The following is a 17,154-nucleotide window of genomic DNA, read 5'->3' on the forward strand; positions in this document are numbered from 1 at the left end:
TACCAGCGGCTGTTTTCCATTTGTCATCCTCTGTGATGTGGATGAGGTTGTATGTATTTCCCAAGTCCAGCTTGGTGACTATGCATGCCTCTTGGAGTTGCTCTAGGGCTCATGGAACCAGTGAAAAAGGGGTAACGATATTTTATGGAGACTTGAATAAATCAAGTTAAGGCATGCCTGAGTTCCCCCCCCTTCTGTTCCACTAAAAAGAATCAAACCCATATGGCTGACATGGAGGGTCGATTGTAGCCCAGTTTAAGGTACCTCCTCCCATAAAATCTTCTATGGCCTGATTTAGTTATGTTGATGTCACAGGCATGCCGGACCCAACCCCTCACCAGCGCCCTCACTCTCCCGAGTATTGATTTAGATCACCTGCACCTCTTCAGTTAATTACCTCCACTCACCTATTTAAGAGCACTCTCTTCACTTCATCCCTGTCTGGTCTCATTTAGACACCGACTCCATATCATGCTGACGTTTGTCAGCATTAGCACTATAGCTTCCGCTATTTCCCATGTTGCCCCGAATACCGTGGCTGCATGGTCACGCCCTCCATCTACTCCGGTTCGGCAGAAGATTGCAGTGGCTTCCTGCTCCAGTGTCAACTCGCAATGGAAATGCAACCCCACCGCTTTCCCACTGACAGGGCAAAGATTGCATTCATCATCTCACTTCTGACTGGGAAAGCACTCCGCTGGGCTGATGCCCTCTGGCAGCAGAATGGCTTGGTTCTTCAATCCGTTGACGCTTATGTCTCTTATTTCAGAGAGGTCTTCGGCAAGCCCTTAGGGGATACGAGTGCTGGAGAGAAACTATACCATCTCAAACAAGGTAAATGCTCAATCACTGAATATACCTTGCACTTTCGCACTCTAGCTGCTGCCAGTGGGTGGGACGAGTGCGGCCTGTTAACCACCTATCGTCAGGGACTCGAACCAGGGGTTCGTCTGCAGCTCGCCACCGTAGACGACTCCATTGGGCTGGAAATGTTTATTCAGACAGCCATTCGAGTCTCTGAATGGAGGAAGCGCTGCCTGGCGGACCCAGGGTTGTCACCCTCACCAATTTTCCATTGCTGTCCCAAGGTTTCCCCCTCCTCCACCTCTCTAGAGCCAGACTCAAAGCCCATGCAGGTGGAACACTCAAGGTTGTCACTCTCCGAGAGACAACGCTGGCTGACCCAGGGCCTTTGCCTCTACTCTGGCCAACTGGGACATGCACTGCCTGCATGTCCCTTACGCCCAGTACACCCTGCGGTGAGTACTATTACCTATTCTCCTAATCATTTAAAACCACTCACCACTCTAGTAGAACTGATATGCGGCGTATCTCCCATTACAGTTCATGCGCTCCTAGACTCTGGATCAGCCAGCAAATTCATCTCTGCCGACCTCTGCCATCAGCTGAACCTCAAGAAGAGCCCTAACGCCGTCCACTACCACATTCACTCCATCACTGGTAGTCCCCTAGGACGGGGGACAGTGCGCTACTTCATGGGGCCAGTTCACATGAGGATCCGCTTCCTGCACTCTGAGAACATCCACTTTCTGGTTCTAGAGAGGTCCACATCGGAGATTATCCTTGGACGTCCCTGGCTTATGGAGCACTCTCCAACTATTTCCTGGGCCACTGGTGAGATTCTGAAGTGGGGAGGAGGCTGCTTCCACTGCTGTTTTCCCGACCTCCTGCTCCAGGTGCCTGAAACCCCGACCTTAGCTCTTCGGTCCACCTCCATAGAGAGCCCACACCAACAACAACAACTGTCCATTCCTCCTCAATACTCGGACTATCAAGATGTGTTCTGTCCACGTAAGGCTTCCAAGCTTCCCCCGCATCGACCTTGGGACTGCTGCATTGACCACCTTCTAGATGCCCCAGTGCCCAGAGGCAAAATATACTCCCTGTCCCTACCAGAACACCGGGCCATGGAGGATTACATTCAAGAAGCTCTAAAGCAAGGCTACATCCGCCCTTCCAAGCCCCCGGCAGCCTCAAGCTTCTTCTTCGTGGCCAAGAAGGATGGAGGACTCCGTCCATGTATAGATTACTGTGCTCTTAACCAGGTCACCGTGAAATACTAGTATCCCCTTCCACTCGTTCCAGCCGCTCTCAAACAACTGAGAGGAGCCTGGTTCTTCTCCAAGCTGGACCTCCGCAGCGCCTACAACTTGATCCGGATCCGCAAGGGAGATGAGTGGAAGACGGCTTTCGTCACCCCTACTGGCCATTACGAATACCTTTTTATGCCGTACAGCCTGGTTAACGCACCATCGGTTTTCCAGGGGTACATGAATGAACTGTTCCGGGAGTACCTACATCGCTTTGTCATTGTCTACATCGACATTCTGGTGTACTCTTGGGATGAGACCGAGCACATTCATGTCAGAACCGTCCTCCAGAAACTCCGGGAACACCATCACTTCTTAAAGGCTGAGAAGTGCTCCTTCCATTTGACTTCCACTAGTTTCCTAGGATACATCATCAGTCCCGAAGGTGTTAAAATGGAAGAGGGCAAGGTGGAAGCCATCACTGCCTGGCCAGTCCCCACCACGGTGAAGGAATTGCAGAGGTTCCTGGGGTTCGCCAATTTCTACAGGAGGTTGACCGGGGGGTACAGCTCCATCGTCACCCCTCTCACGAACCTCCTCAAGAAGGGGCCCAAGACCCTGCAGTGGAACCCCGAAGCCGACCGAGCCTTCCACCTCCTGAAACAGTGCTTTGTGTCGGCTCCCCTTCTTTCTCATCCAGACCCCGATCTTCCTTTCATCGTGGAGGTGGATGCTTCCACCACCAGTGTGGGGGCGGTTCTTTCCCAAGAGCATGGTAGTCCGGCACGACTCCATCCCTGTGCCTACTTTTCAAAGAAACTCTCTCCATGTGAGCAGAACTATGACGTGGGGAACAGGGAGTTACTGACCATTAAGCTAGCCCTGGAAGAGTGGAGGCACTGGCTGGAGGGAGCGCGTCATCCATTCACAGTCGTCACTGATCATAAAAATCTCCAATACCTTTGGGACGCCAAATGACTGAACCCCTGTCAAGCCCGGTGGGCCCTGTTTTTTACCAGATTCCACTTCAAGGTCACCTATCACCCAGGCTCCAAGAATGGTAAGGCAGATGCCCTCTCCCGTCTCTACTCCCCTGACACTCCCTCCAAACAGCCAGAACCCATACTGCCTCCAAGCGTGTTGGTCTCTCCCATCCAGTGGAGCTTGGATGATGACATCATAGCGGCCAGTGCCTCTGAGCCGACTCCCCTAGGATGTCCGTTGGACCGCACGTATGTTCCCTCATCTATGAGCCAACGTCTTATCCAGTCAGCTCACTCCTCCCTGGGCACGGGGCATCTAGGTATCAACCAGACTCTCTCACTCCTGCAAACCTGATACTGGTGGCCTGGCCTAACCTCAGATGTCAGAAGGTACGTCAGGGGTTGTCAGGAGTGTGCTATGGCCAAGACCCCTCTACAGCTGCCATCGGGCAAGTTGGTCCCACAACCCACTCCTCAACGTCCCTGGTCACACCTAGGAGTGGATTTTGTCACTGACCTACCCGCCTCAGATGGTTACACCTGCATCCTGGTGGCAGTGGACCGGTTCTCCAAGGCCTGTCGCCTTATCCCTCTTAAGGGCCTCCCCACAGCCTTGGAAACTGCAGAAGGCCTGTTCCAGCACCTCTTTCGGAACTTCGGCGTCCCTGAAAACATCATGTCTGATAGAGGACCCCAATTTGTGTCTCGTGTCTGGAAGGCCTTCTTCCATCGCCTAGGTGTGACAGTTAGCCTGACTTCTGGGTATCACCCTCAATCTAATGGTCAGACTGAACGTAAAATCCAGGAGATCAGTTGCTATCTGCGTACCTTCTGCCACCACCAGCAACACTCTTGGCATCGTTACCTTCCATGGGCCGAGTATGCACAAAACTCACTCCGCCAGTCTACCACCAGCCTCACCCCCTTTCAGTGCATACTCGGATTCCAACCTCCATTGTTTCCCTGGTGAGACGAACCCTCCACAGTTCCCTCGGTTCAACATTGGTTCCAAGAGAGTGAGAGAGTCTGGAACTCAGCCCACCAGAGACTGCAACAGGCCATCTGGCGCCATAAGCGGGCAGCGGACACCCGGAGGATGGAAGCACCCAAATACCAACCTGGACAGAAGGTGTGGCTCTCTTCCGCCTACCCTGCAAGAAACTCAGTCCCAAATACATCGGTCCATTCATCATCTCACGGCTCATCAATCCTGTCACAGTAGAGCTCCCTACACTACAAAATTCACCCTACTTTTCATGTTTCTTTACTCAAACCGTATGTCTCACCAGTCTCTCCCTCTCCCTCCACAGAGTCCGGCAATGCAGTGGATCCCCCTCTCCCTCTGGTGGTCGAGGACACCTCTGTCTACACGGTCAAGGAGATCCTGGTTGACTGGGAGGGGTATGGTCCGGAGGAAAGGTCGTGGATCCCTCGTCACGACATCTTGGACCCCAACCTCTTCACAGACTTCCACACCCATCACCCAGAATACCCCGCTCCGCGTGCTAGAGGCCGCCCGCCGTGACGCCAAAGACCTCGGTCCTCAGGAGCAGACTATGAAGAGGGGGTTCTGTCACAGGCACGCCGGATCCAACCCCTCACCAGCGCCCTCACTCTCCCGAGTATTGATTTAGATCACCTGCACCTCTTCAGTTAATTACCTCCACTCACCTATTTAAGAGCACTCTCTTCACTTCATCCCTGTCTAGTCTCGTTTAGACACCGACTCCATATCACTCTGACGTTTGTTAGCATTAGCGCTATAGCTTCCGCTATTTCCCGTGTTGCCCCGAATACTACCTTCTCCTCCTCCTTTTTTTTCTCCTCCACAATTGCTGCTCTTCCCAACTCTATGCTCCTCCGTGCATGGCCTCATCTCCCTCCAGCTCTGGCTTTCAGTCTCCTCAGACAAGCTGAGTATTCTCCACTCTCCCTTTTTCCACCCGCTTTCATTTACTAATAAACATACCCCTTCCGGAGTTTAAATACTCCATTGCCTGTTCTTCTCTGGTGTTTTCTGACAGTAGAGGTGTGGTGCCTATGGTCTGATGAGCTCTATGTCATAAAGCTCGTACCCATAAGGATGATGAGGGGGTAATTTGTGGCTTTGAATTTTCTGAACACATTGGAACATAGAACAGTAACAAAATGGAATTTCAGTGGAAATCTGGCATAAAACCCAAACTGGATTGTTGAAGATACGGATTCACCTGAACTTAAAAAAAAAAAATCACATGATTTGTCCATTAGGGAAGATATTGACATGTGCTTTGTAGAGTATTGTAGCAGCAAGATTAGAAACTCAGAAATTCTTTTGCAGGATCAAGAAAATATATATGTCAATCTCCCAGGGTGACTTCTCTATATTGTCCATTGATGTGATGAAGCCACACTCGGGCACCTCCCACACTCCAGTTGCAAAGCAGAGAGCTCTAGCTGAAGAACTCACACTAACACACCAACACTCACACTGACACATCCTGCTACTTTTGGTTTGGATTACTGTTTTGATGACAATGTTTCTAACGTTCTGCATTTTCACAACCATGTTCTCTACTACTGTAAGTATTTCAAATGCTATTTGTGTTAATATTCTAACATAATTATTATTTTGTTTTGGGTATTTGTTTGTTAGTTTAGTTAGTTAGTTATTATTTAATGCTTTGTAAAAAAAAAAAATAGTTCCATATCAGTTGATTCTATTGGTTTTGAATTGATTTTGGATTGATTGATTTAGTATGGTTTACATGGTTAATTATGAGAAAATCTCTTGTAATATGCACTTAACAATGTTAATAATTTTAACAGTAATGAGTAAATAAATGCTCTTAGTCAGTGGGCTGTCAAGTCATTGGAACTTTAATTGAAAAGAAATCCATACCTCCTGTCTGTGATTCCTGCATACCACCAAACTGTTTCTTTAACTGCTTAAGTGTGATTTCTGTTTATGAAAATGTTTATGAAAGTGTGATATATTGTGTGATGTATTTGTGCATGAACAGGTAATGTGGGTCAAAGCTGATAAAACAGAGATACAAACTCTTCACCGACAGAAAAGAAACTGGATGTTCCCTCCAAAAAAACTGTTTGAAAACAAGGATTATCGCAATGAAGAATATATTATCAAAGTGAGTATTTATCCTGAATTTATAAGATATTAACAGTATGAATAATTATTAAATGCTTTTATTAAGGTTAATGTGAGCATGCAACAAATGTTATGGAAGGTCACTAAATGTAAAATTAAGTATTAATGGAAAATTAAAGTTATTACAAATTCTATTATAATTATTACATCAACTATTTTAAAGGCAGAAGAACAATTTAGGGTAGTATTTGTGGCTTAAAAATGATTTAAAAAAATAGTAAGATGGCATCAATTTGATTTATTTTTACCATTTCAGAACCTCTGGTAATTCTTTAAATATGTTCCCCACATTTAAAGCCTCTAATAAGAATTTGTCCTTGTGTTTATGTACACAATAATCATCTGGTTACCAAAAAGACCAGAGCTGGTCAAACAGTATTCTACTTATTTACAGTTTATTTACATTTAGATGACTGCCTATAAAGAATATCCAAGTACAAGGTCAACATGGAGGTTAAATTCAGGTTCATCGCAATACCATCATTCCGATATTAATGCCAAAGTTTAGGATCATAACATTTGATGCCAAATGACAAAATATATTTATTATGATTTTATTCACAAAAAAGTAATAAATAGATATCATGATACTGGCCATGTTTGTTGGCATTGACCTTAAATGGCACCAATGCATAATTTTACATTATAGTGAAAGTCTCCATTTCTCAATAATCTAATGTATATATGAAATATAGTTTCAGTTTGAAAACATTATTTTCTTAGTAATTGCTAAATGGTGCAAATTGAATAAGAAATGAGAGGTATCAATTGGACAATTTTATTTACAAAACATGGATGAATATCAAGCAAATTTAATTCCTTTCAAGTAAAAGTATTTAACCTGAGGATGTCTGTTAAAGTTATTTTTCTCTTTAACTGCCTAAATGCATTTTTAACATACTTTCAGATTTAAAGTGCACTAAGCCTATGACCCAAAGAAGTTTTACAAGTTAAAGAAAAAGGCAGCTAAGGCATTCCTGATAGTAGTGCCATGTGAATGCATCACTGACTTTCACATTAGACCTGGCCATAGAAAAGAGCTCTTGCACTACAAGAACCCACACTTTATAATTAGCAAGAATAACCCAACAGATAGTATCTTGAATATCATTAGTCACAATCAGCATACCTCACTATTGGAATTTAGAAGTTAGCTTGTCTTTCACTGGTTGTTAATCTTTCAAGCATGATGTTAAGATTGTGTTTTTCCATGAGTCATCCATAGTAAACATTTAACATAAGGGTTATATATTATATAAAACTATATAATATTATAATACTTTATTCAAAATGAGACAAAAAGGATTTCTACACTCAATAGTGGCTTTATTAAAGATTAATTACAGTGTTTTTAACATACTTTGTTTAACAGAACTTTTTTATTGCACGTTCTGAAGCTGAAACTTTTTGAAGAGCCATTTTGTTGAATTACATGAGGAAATGGGTCACAAAGAGTAAATTTTATAGAAATTCACCAAGAAACTCCAGGCAAGAAAATTTGGGCTGTAGTAACTTATTGTTTTTAAGATAAAACTTTTTATTGGCCTTAAGTCAATCTGGATTTGTTCATAGTTGCTTATACTAAAAGACTACAAGAGGTATTTCCACTGAAATGAGATGTTCTGCTCCCTTTGACCATAAATCAAGGTCCTACACAAAATACTGGCAGGAAGTGTTTGTGCATAAATGGCATTCATGATGTGCAATTCTGTCTGTTACTATCAAAATGAGTCCAAATGAGTTGTCTATTTATAACAATAGTGAATCTCTTAACTGAAGAACAAATATTGCTTTACTGGCCCAAATCACATAACACATTAAATAGTATACTAAATTATACACAATAGTTTAGCTGGTGCTATGAAGGACATACTGTTATATCATAATATTTTGTAAAGTTCTGTTTATGACACAAACTTTAACTTGTATAGTTTTTTTATTGGGATTGCTTTTAAAACTAACATGTATTAGTTAATTTAAACCCATGAATTCTGGTCAAACAGTGTTCTACTTATTTACAGTTTATTTACATTTAGATGACTGTTTATAAAGAATATCCAAGTACAAGGTCAACATGGAGTTTAAATCCAGGTTCATCGCAATACTGTAGCAGCGTATGCAGAACCTGTATGCCAGAGGGAGCCCTCGCCTGAGTTTTAACATTGTGTGCTTATTTCCAGTGTTTCTAGGCTATTTAAACTGCATGCTGCCTTTGTTCTACGCGAAGTATCGTTTCCTCTTTAGAGTGCGTACCAAGCCTTTATTCTCTGTATTACGATTGCTCTGTGTGTGATCCTTGCCTTCCCTAGTTGACTACGAGTTCTGGTGTTCGGCTTTGGTTTTGGTTTTCCCAGTGTGTTTGATTTCCCGGTTCTGATCTATTGCCTGCCTATTTCGTTACGTCTTTTGGCTGCCGTTTTCTAATAAAGATCTGCATTATGGATTCTGATCCTACTGCCTCGAATGCATCCTTACAAATATCATCATTCCGATATTGACCCCAAAGTCTAGGTCAAAACATTTGATGCCAAATGACAAAATATACTTATTATGATTTTATTCACAAAAAAAGTAATAAATAGATATCATGATACTGGCCATGTTTGTTGGCATTGACCTTAAATGGCACCAATGCATAATTTTACATTATAGTGAAAGTCTCTATTTCAATACTCTAATGTATATATGAAAATATAGTTTCAGTTTGAAAACATTAGTTTCTTAGTAATTGCTAAATGGTGCAAATTGAATAAGAAATTAGAGGTATTAATTGGACAATTTTATTTACAAAACATGGATGAATATCAACAAGCAAATTTAATTCCTTTCAAGTAAAAGTATTTAACCTGAGGATGTCTGTTAGTTATTTTTCTCTTTAACTGCCTAAATGCATTTTTAACATACTTTCAAAATTAAAGTACACTAAGCCTACCAGCATACCTGACTATTGGAATTTCTCCAGAATCAAGTCTTCCAGAGAAGTTAGCTTTCACTGGTTATCAATCTTTGAAGCATGACGTAAAGATTGTGTTTTTCCGTGAGTAAATGTACACAGTAGTTTAGCAGGTGCTATGAAGGCCATACTGTTATACCATAATATTTAGTAAAGTTCTGTTTATGACACAAACTTTAACTTGACAGATACTGTTTACAACTACTAACATTCATCTGCTTTGAAAGGATTACATTAGTATAGAAGACCGAAAACTGCACTAGTGGGTAGTACCGCTGGTTTTATGCCCCTTAAAGCAAAGTATTTGTCAAAGTACTGCATTTGATGTATGTGGCATATATTAAATTCAGGAATTCATTTTATCATGAATATAGGGGTGGCTTGAGATCCAGATCAAATAGAAGTTGTCACCTGTGGCTAGATACATGAATTGGTCAAAGCATTGAAGTTGTAAGTGATGTACTCACCATGATGGGAATAAAAAAATGACAGGGTGTGCTGTAAGACAGTCTTGCACAGTCAAGAAAGTACACAATCTTTCAATTCAAGGTTTGTGTTTATGAGAGCCTAAATAACAATTGGGTGGTCCTCACCATGGAGATGAGACCAACATCTTGATTTTTTTCTTCTTAAGACATACAAATGTCCATTTACTGGTGTGATTTGGATCACTGTCTTGTTGCATGACCAAATTTCATCCCAGTATAAGCTCCTGGACAAGCTCCTGCTCCCATATTCTTTTTGAAAGAAGAGCTTTTTTCTTTCCGCCTTTCATGAAAGCTATACTTGTTCAGTCTTTTTGTGAAGTGGTAACCATAAATATATGTACTTACAGAGATCTGCAGGTCACATGATATCGCTGTGCATTAAATGGTCTTATCTTGGACCATGAAATGGAGGAGTGGTCCTCCCAGCAAATTCTTATAGTTTACTTATACAGAAAGTTACAGCATTATCAGCATTATATTAACTGTCACAAAGTGACACTGGAGATTTTTCCAAAACTTTATCATATGAACATATTAATTTGTTAAACATAAACAATTTTCTAGATCATGTTAATTATTAGTTTTTTATTGGGTATTCTGTTAAAACTATCCTGTATTAGTTAATTTAAACCCATGAATTCTTTTGCTGAAGAAAATTAATAAATACTCTGTCTTCAAAAGCACTGATGAAGAAACCAGAACGGATATTATATATTCTCTGTTAGAGGAGGAATTGAATTTATTCACTGTAGACAGAATGAGCAGCTACGTAAAGATCCATGGCATCTTGGACAGAGAGAAAGATGTTTATGAAGTAAGTGTATCCTCTGCATCACATGTTCTGTAATGATAGTGATGGTTGTGATGTACTGAATGTAATGCAAATGTTTAGTGAAGGGTTCTTTATTAAATTATTGTAATATGCATTTGTTTGTTTTTTGTTTGTTTGTTTGTTTGTTTGTTTGTTTTAATAATACAGCAGCATGGTTGTACAATGGAGTGCATGGCCACCTTACATCTCCACGTCCCTGGTTTAATCACTTCTTTACTGTCTGTGTGGAGTTTCACATGTTTTCCTTTCAATGTACAAAATACTTAAACTATATATTTCATGAGGCACAGTTGTTGTGAAATTTTAACTTTGGTCATATGAAAATTTGGTCAAATTCTTTAAAAAAATAATTTGATGTTAAGTAATTTCAAATGGTTTGGTAAATTGAATCAAACTGCTACAGCACTGGTAGAGCTCACATCATTTGTTTCCTCACCCTAATTTGTATGATTTACACAGTTATTCTTTAGAAATAACCAGCAATGCATGTCTGACAGAGGTCTGACTGTCTGAGCTAAGGATAAAGACCAGGAAGGCACAACATATTCAAAAATTACCTACAAAGTTATACAGCAGGATCCAGCTGGAGAGATGATGTTCAAAATCAGCCGTACATCTGGTGAAATCAAAGTCAGTATGAATACTCTGGAACGAGAGGTGAGAGCATCACTCACAAAAATACAGGCATCACAACCACTCCACACAATCACAAGTTTTTCAGCAGTCTCATGAAAGTGAGACAAAGATTACCATCTTCTGGGCCTATTTTAAAGCACTTCTGCTTTTTTTGAATTTGGTAGATTTTGTGATTATCCATTTTTTTAATTTACCAATATAAAGATATAAAAATAAAAATATCCAATGTTCATTAATCAAATGTCACACAACCATTCCTTAAAATTTTATGTATGTATGTATTTATGTATCTATTTATTTCATGTAAGTCTAAGGCAGATGAAAGTGTGGACAATGTGTTTGTAAAGTACAAGACAAACAAAACTGAACAAAAAAAGCCAAAACCTTAAATACAAGGAAAATAAACAAAGGCTATGAGCGAGGCTGTGGAACACACACACACTCACACACAACACACACACATTCACACACACACAAACACAACAAACACAGAGCTGAAACAACAAATCTTTCACAAACAGACCCTGAAAGGCAAGACTTTGAAATGTGAAATAAAATGTGTTGGAGCAGATGGCTAATGTAGTTCAGTGGGGATTCCGGCATAACCATGTTCATTTACCTCATCATGACAGGGTTTTCTTGGTACTCATACTGGGAATTTCGTCACGGTCATTTGAGGCATTCTTCTGCTCTACTGATATTTTTTATAGAGTGCTCCTTTAATACAAGAAAGAATTTTAAACAATCATTTTTTAAGTTGTTAAGATTTAAGAGATGAGATTATTTTCAACGTTTCTTTTTTTGCAAAGAAACAAGAAATGTACAAACTGCTAATCACGGCTACAGATATGGATGGAGCAGATTCTGATCCCAACAACAGACCAATGACAGGAACAGGGATGGTGACCATCAACATACTTGACATCAGTGATAATATCCCCACATTGGAGAACGTGTCTGTGAGTGTTTTTCTATAGATTAATTTGTTATAATGAATTCCTAATGTCATTTGTCTCAAAATGAAATAACTCTCAATTATTTGCAGTAAAAATAGTATTACCTATCGGGCCAAGTGTCACAGCACCTTCTATGCACTGAATATTAACATTCTAGCACAAGCCTATGTTGCATAGCCATGTATCAAACTTGGATTCTCTATATGATTTGCATTTTAACCAGGCTAATCTCTCCTCACTGCCCTATTTGAATAAGACTGATATACAATAATTAAATTCACTCCTTCATATATAGATATATAGTAACACATTCATAATATTCAGATAGTTGAAGGTCACCAAGGATGGTAAAGGTTCCCTAAGTTCAAATATATTGGTATTGAGAATTCAAACTTAAACTTGATATGTTGCTATGCTAGAGGCATAATGTTTACATTCAGCGTTTAAAAGGTTGTATGTGAAGGGTTTTTTTTCTGTGAGACTGGGTTGCTATCAGCACCGAGCAAATGATCAAACCAGAGCACAGAAATCTGAAAAATGGCTGAACACTTCTTTATATAATGTGTGTGTTGTGTGCAGTATGAGGCTAGTGTGGAGGAGAATATCAAGAATAAGAAAGTGATCCGGATTAAGACCATAGACAAGAATAAGGAATACACTGAAAACTGGGAGGCCGTGTACACCATCATTTCAGGAAATGAGGCTGGTTATTTCAACATCACCGCAGGTCCCAAAACTAATGAGGGCATCCTGATGGTCACTAAGGTAAGACAGCTCATTTACACATGTGGCACAACTGATGATCGTCCTGGTAGCCTTTATTTCACATGACAATCTTGAGTGACTCTGTCTTTGGAAATAGTGTTGTCTACATTAAAGACTACATAAACCTTTTTTGGAAAAAAACATCTCAGATGTTGTACAGTCAGGGAACCACTTTAACTATTATAACTTAAAATCTATTAAAAATATATTGATCCTTTCTGGGCAGATTTGTTCATATTGCACATAATAAGCTGATTGTTTAAATGTGTACAATGTGTTGTCTCTTTGTTCTATTTATCAAACCTACTGGCTTTATTCAATTACAATAAACACATTAATGTGAACCGGTTAAGAGCTTTAATAATAAACAGAAATAACTAAAGAATGGTGGTTTAAGATTTCTGGGTAAAGATTGTATCTAAATGGAAGAAAAAAACTATCAATGAAATTACAGACCCCTTTGGCTAGTCCTCATGGACTCCATTATGGATCTATGACATTTATATTGTCTTTTCTATTAAAGGAGCTGAACTATGAGGAGTTTAAAGAGATCAGTCTGAAAGTGGTGGTCAACAACAAGGCGGCTTATCAAAAGTCAGTGGTGAAAGACAAGATTATAGAATACCCCATTAAGATAAAAGTGCAGAACGTGCACGAAGCCCCTCATTTCCAGCCTGCGGTCAAAGATGTCAGAGTTTCTGAAGACCGCGAAGTCATTGATCTTTGATGATTGGTCATCACCACCTACACAGCCACAGACACTGATACGATGTCAACTGCCACTAATGTCAGGTGAGAGAGAGAAACTCTAAACCTGAAAGTGTTTAATAGATAAAAATTACAGTTTTTATCTGAGGTTAACTACTTTGAGCATTTTAAGCAATAGCATATCCTTTACTGATCACTTATAGAATTGAAGCCAGTGGTAGAATTTATCAATGAATTTATCACTGGTCACATTTGACTCAATTCAGTGTACGGTCAGAAACATGAAGTATTTCAGAATATTTCAACGTATAAATTCTCAACCATTCAGAGGTTGATATGGGAGCTGAATTTCACTTTATTAATGTCAGTTCAGTTTCAGTTAGTTATTAATTTCTAATTAGTTTCTAATTCAGTTTGTTATTTATCACTCGATGTTCGACTGAGCTGGAATTAACACTTTAGACATTATAGCATGTCAAATTTAATTACAGCTGCACTGTAATTAAATTACACTAATTTAATTATTAACTAATGATTTAGATGAATCCTAGAAATAGTCTTTATCTTGAGCCAGTCCCTGAATGGGATTGCACACACACACTCATTCACATTTCCATTCATCTCAGGATCACTTTTATTAAAGCTTGCATTTAAACAAAGGCCATTTTGGCATTAACTTTATTTTTATATGTTTCTTTATATGTTTCTATTTTACTTTATTTAATTTTATTTCTGTTATCTTAGCTTACTGTTAATTCAATTTTCTCTATTTTTATAATAATCTGACTTTTTATATAAAAAGTCGCACAAAAAGTCGCACAAAAAATTTCACTGAATTTAAATGTGAATAGGAAACGATACATAATGGCTTTCGTTCACTTATACAACAGTGGCTTGTAAGGAGAAGAATAGAATTCATTCATATTCTAACAGGTGAGAACAGAAAATTAGAAAACAAAAAATAAAGATATATATTTGATTATCTTTTGGCAATTCTCTTATTCTTTGTTTCATGTTGAATCACATAAACCCAGTTTATTTATTTTAAGCAGTGTTCATTCTTGCAGCTACCTTACACTGACCTCATGGAGGAAGTTGTTTTTGGAACGAGCTTTTGTGGTTAAAAAGTATAAAAAACTTTAATTTTATAAGACAATTACAGATCGTTTCGCTAGATAAGAGCCTTCTTTCTTGGCTGGGCTTGTTTAGAGCCCCCTGAAGCTGCATTTAAACTGCATTTTAGAAATTCAAACTCAAATGGAGAAAAATCCTGAAATGTGTTCCTAAAAAAACATCATTTCTTTACAACTGAAGAAAGAATGATAGGAACATCTTGGATGACAAGGGGTTAAGTAAATTATTTGTAAATTGTTGTTCTGAAAGTGGAATTCTCCTTTAAAGGAGGTTATTCCTTTTTATTTATTTTTCTTACTGTATTTTGGGCTTGTTTAAAAACATACTGTATCTTTGTTTAAAGTTGTTGGCTGAAATTGTTGTCAGGTCTAAAAATTAAAAGCATTGTTTTATTGCTGTAGTTATTTGAAAGGAAAAGATGTTGACCAATGGGTGAGCATTGATGAGCAAACAGGCGAGGTCAGACTCATCAAATACCCAGACCACGAGTCCGAGTATGTGAAAAATGGAATATACTATGTCAAAATCTTAGCAATGACCGATGGTAAGTTAACCAGTGATGAGAGTAGCCACAAGGCTGGTCTTTCAACATGTGTAACATGTAAACCAGTGATACAGATGAGTGAATCTGATGAATGTGTGAAATTCATAGAGAATAACACACTGATATAGGATAATAACAACAGGGCATTGTGGATACTGTTACCACACTGAGGCATTGCAGTATGAAGTGTGCTTGTAAACAACATTTAAAAAAAATGTTTTGAAGAATGATAAGGTCACACTTTTTAGTCATTTCTACAAATGTTTCTCCCTTTGTATATTGAAAAGCATCAAACTCTATGACTGACTGTTACAAACCACTGACACTGGAGACTCCTTCCATAAATACTAAAGAAATGTCTCCTTTCAAATAACCTCAACATTTCATCTCAACAAGTATACATTTTTTGTTCAGTGTTAAAAAAAACTTTAAAAAATCAATATATTATTCAACTTTGATGATGTGGAGTGCCCACTGTTTAAGACCCTGTTTAAATTGTTGCTTTAAAAACATATTAGATTAAGTGCATTAATATGAATCTGCTCTGACCTCTCACAATGTAGAATTCAACAGCAGTGTAGAATAATATGTTGGTGTTTTTTTTAATCAATCAATTTAGAGATCAATCCTGATTCTAGATTCATGTAATGTATGAGAAGTAAGGAAAATGATCAATATTCCAACATGAAGTTGATTACACACTGCTGTTTTGTTTACTCTATAAAAATGGCAGTAGTTTTTTTTTCATCTAACTTTATCCAGCATTAGCATATACTGTGTGTGTGTGTGTTCATGTTAAACATGTGCACATGTCTTTCTGAGCAAAAATGAAGTGGACTGGGCAATTTATATTTTAAATCTAAGCTAAAATTAAAATGTAAACTAAAATTTTATGTCATTAAATGTCATGTTTGTGTATTAGTTGTCTCAGTTGAAACCAGGAATTAATGCTCGAATAATATCTGACTGATTTGTCTAGTTTCCCCAGTCAGAAGGTGGAATTCTGTTTTGTTTGTTTTTTTCTTTTCTTTTCAAATATGACATGGATGCAAAATTATAAACTCACTGTATAATAAATGAATATATTAACACTTACATTATAAAGTTATGTATAGGTGAATCACCTGTAAACTAATATTCTATTATTTCAAAACTTTCTATAGATTTTCCACCCAAAACTACACCAGGAACTCTTGCAATTCATGTGGAGGACATTAATGACAACGTTCCAATTCTGACCAGCTCAGTTGAAATGCTGTGTTATGGTGACAGCATAGTGTATGTCACAGCCACAGATAAGGATTATTTTATTATTTATCCCCGGACCAGGGAAATAGCGGAGGTTGACAGCCCAGTACACACTGAAAGGGGATCAAGCCGGTGGAGGAATGGTGTAAAGAGTTCTGGGCGTATTCAGCCCAGGGGAGAAACTCACTCCAACGATGCTGTTCACGGCTGCAGTAGGTTCTTAGAAATCTCCCCAGTTCTTGATTAAGCCATTCAGCTTGGCCGTTTGACTGGGGATGATATCCTGAGCTGAGACTGACATTGACGCCAAGTTGCCTGCAGAACTCTGACCATACTCTAGAAGTGAACTGCATACTCAATCCAAGACAATGTCTTCGGGGAGGCCATAATTATGGAAGACATTCTGGAAGATGGCCTGGGCGGTTTCCATAGCTGTGGGTTATCAGCTTTCATGGGGATCAGCTTGCAGGCCTTTAAAAACCGGTCTATCATGACCATGACTACGGTAAAGCCCCGAGATTCTGGGAGGTCAGTGAGGAAATCCACAGATAAGTGAGACCAGGGATGACGTGGGATCGGTAGTGGCTCTAGAAGACCCTCTGGTAGCTGGGGGCTTGTACATGATTGTGTGCAGGCAGAACAGGATTGTACATATTCCTCAACCTCATGGCTGAGTGAAGGCCACCAGAACCTTTGGCGCAGCAGCTG

At 39.5% G+C, this 17,154-nt stretch overlaps 1 protein-coding gene across 1 annotated transcript; it reads left to right on the forward strand.

Moving 5' to 3' along the window:
* Window positions 1-11,939: 11,939 nt before the first annotated feature.
* On the forward strand, window positions 11,940-13,598 carry LOC131356280 (desmoglein-2-like protein). The gene is made up of 3 exons (XM_058395185.1): window positions 11,940-12,050; window positions 12,627-12,812; window positions 13,336-13,598. Exons 1-3 carry the CDS (start codon window positions 11,940-11,942, stop codon window positions 13,537-13,539), a joined length of 501 nt encoding a protein of 166 aa, XP_058251168.1. The 3' UTR covers window positions 13,540-13,598.
* The last annotated feature ends 3,556 nt before the right edge of the window (window positions 13,599-17,154 follow it).

The sequence above is a fragment of the Hemibagrus wyckioides genome, linkage group LG07 (assembly GCF_019097595.1).
Source record: "Hemibagrus wyckioides isolate EC202008001 linkage group LG07, SWU_Hwy_1.0, whole genome shotgun sequence".
Lineage (NCBI taxonomy): Eukaryota > Metazoa > Chordata > Actinopteri > Siluriformes > Bagridae > Hemibagrus > Hemibagrus wyckioides.

Excerpts from the sequence above, each read along its gene's own strand:
- LOC131356280 (XM_058395185.1), top strand. The coding sequence starts at position 11,940 with ATGGATGGAGCAGATTCTGATCCCAACAACAGACCAATGACAGGAACA. Across the intron at positions 12,051-12,626 it reads CCACATTGGAGAACGTGTCT|TATGAGGCTAGTGTGGAGGA; the intron begins GTGAGTGTTTTT and ends TGTTGTGTGCAG. Across the intron at positions 12,813-13,335 it reads GCATCCTGATGGTCACTAAG|GAGCTGAACTATGAGGAGTT; the intron begins GTAAGACAGCTC and ends TTTCTATTAAAG.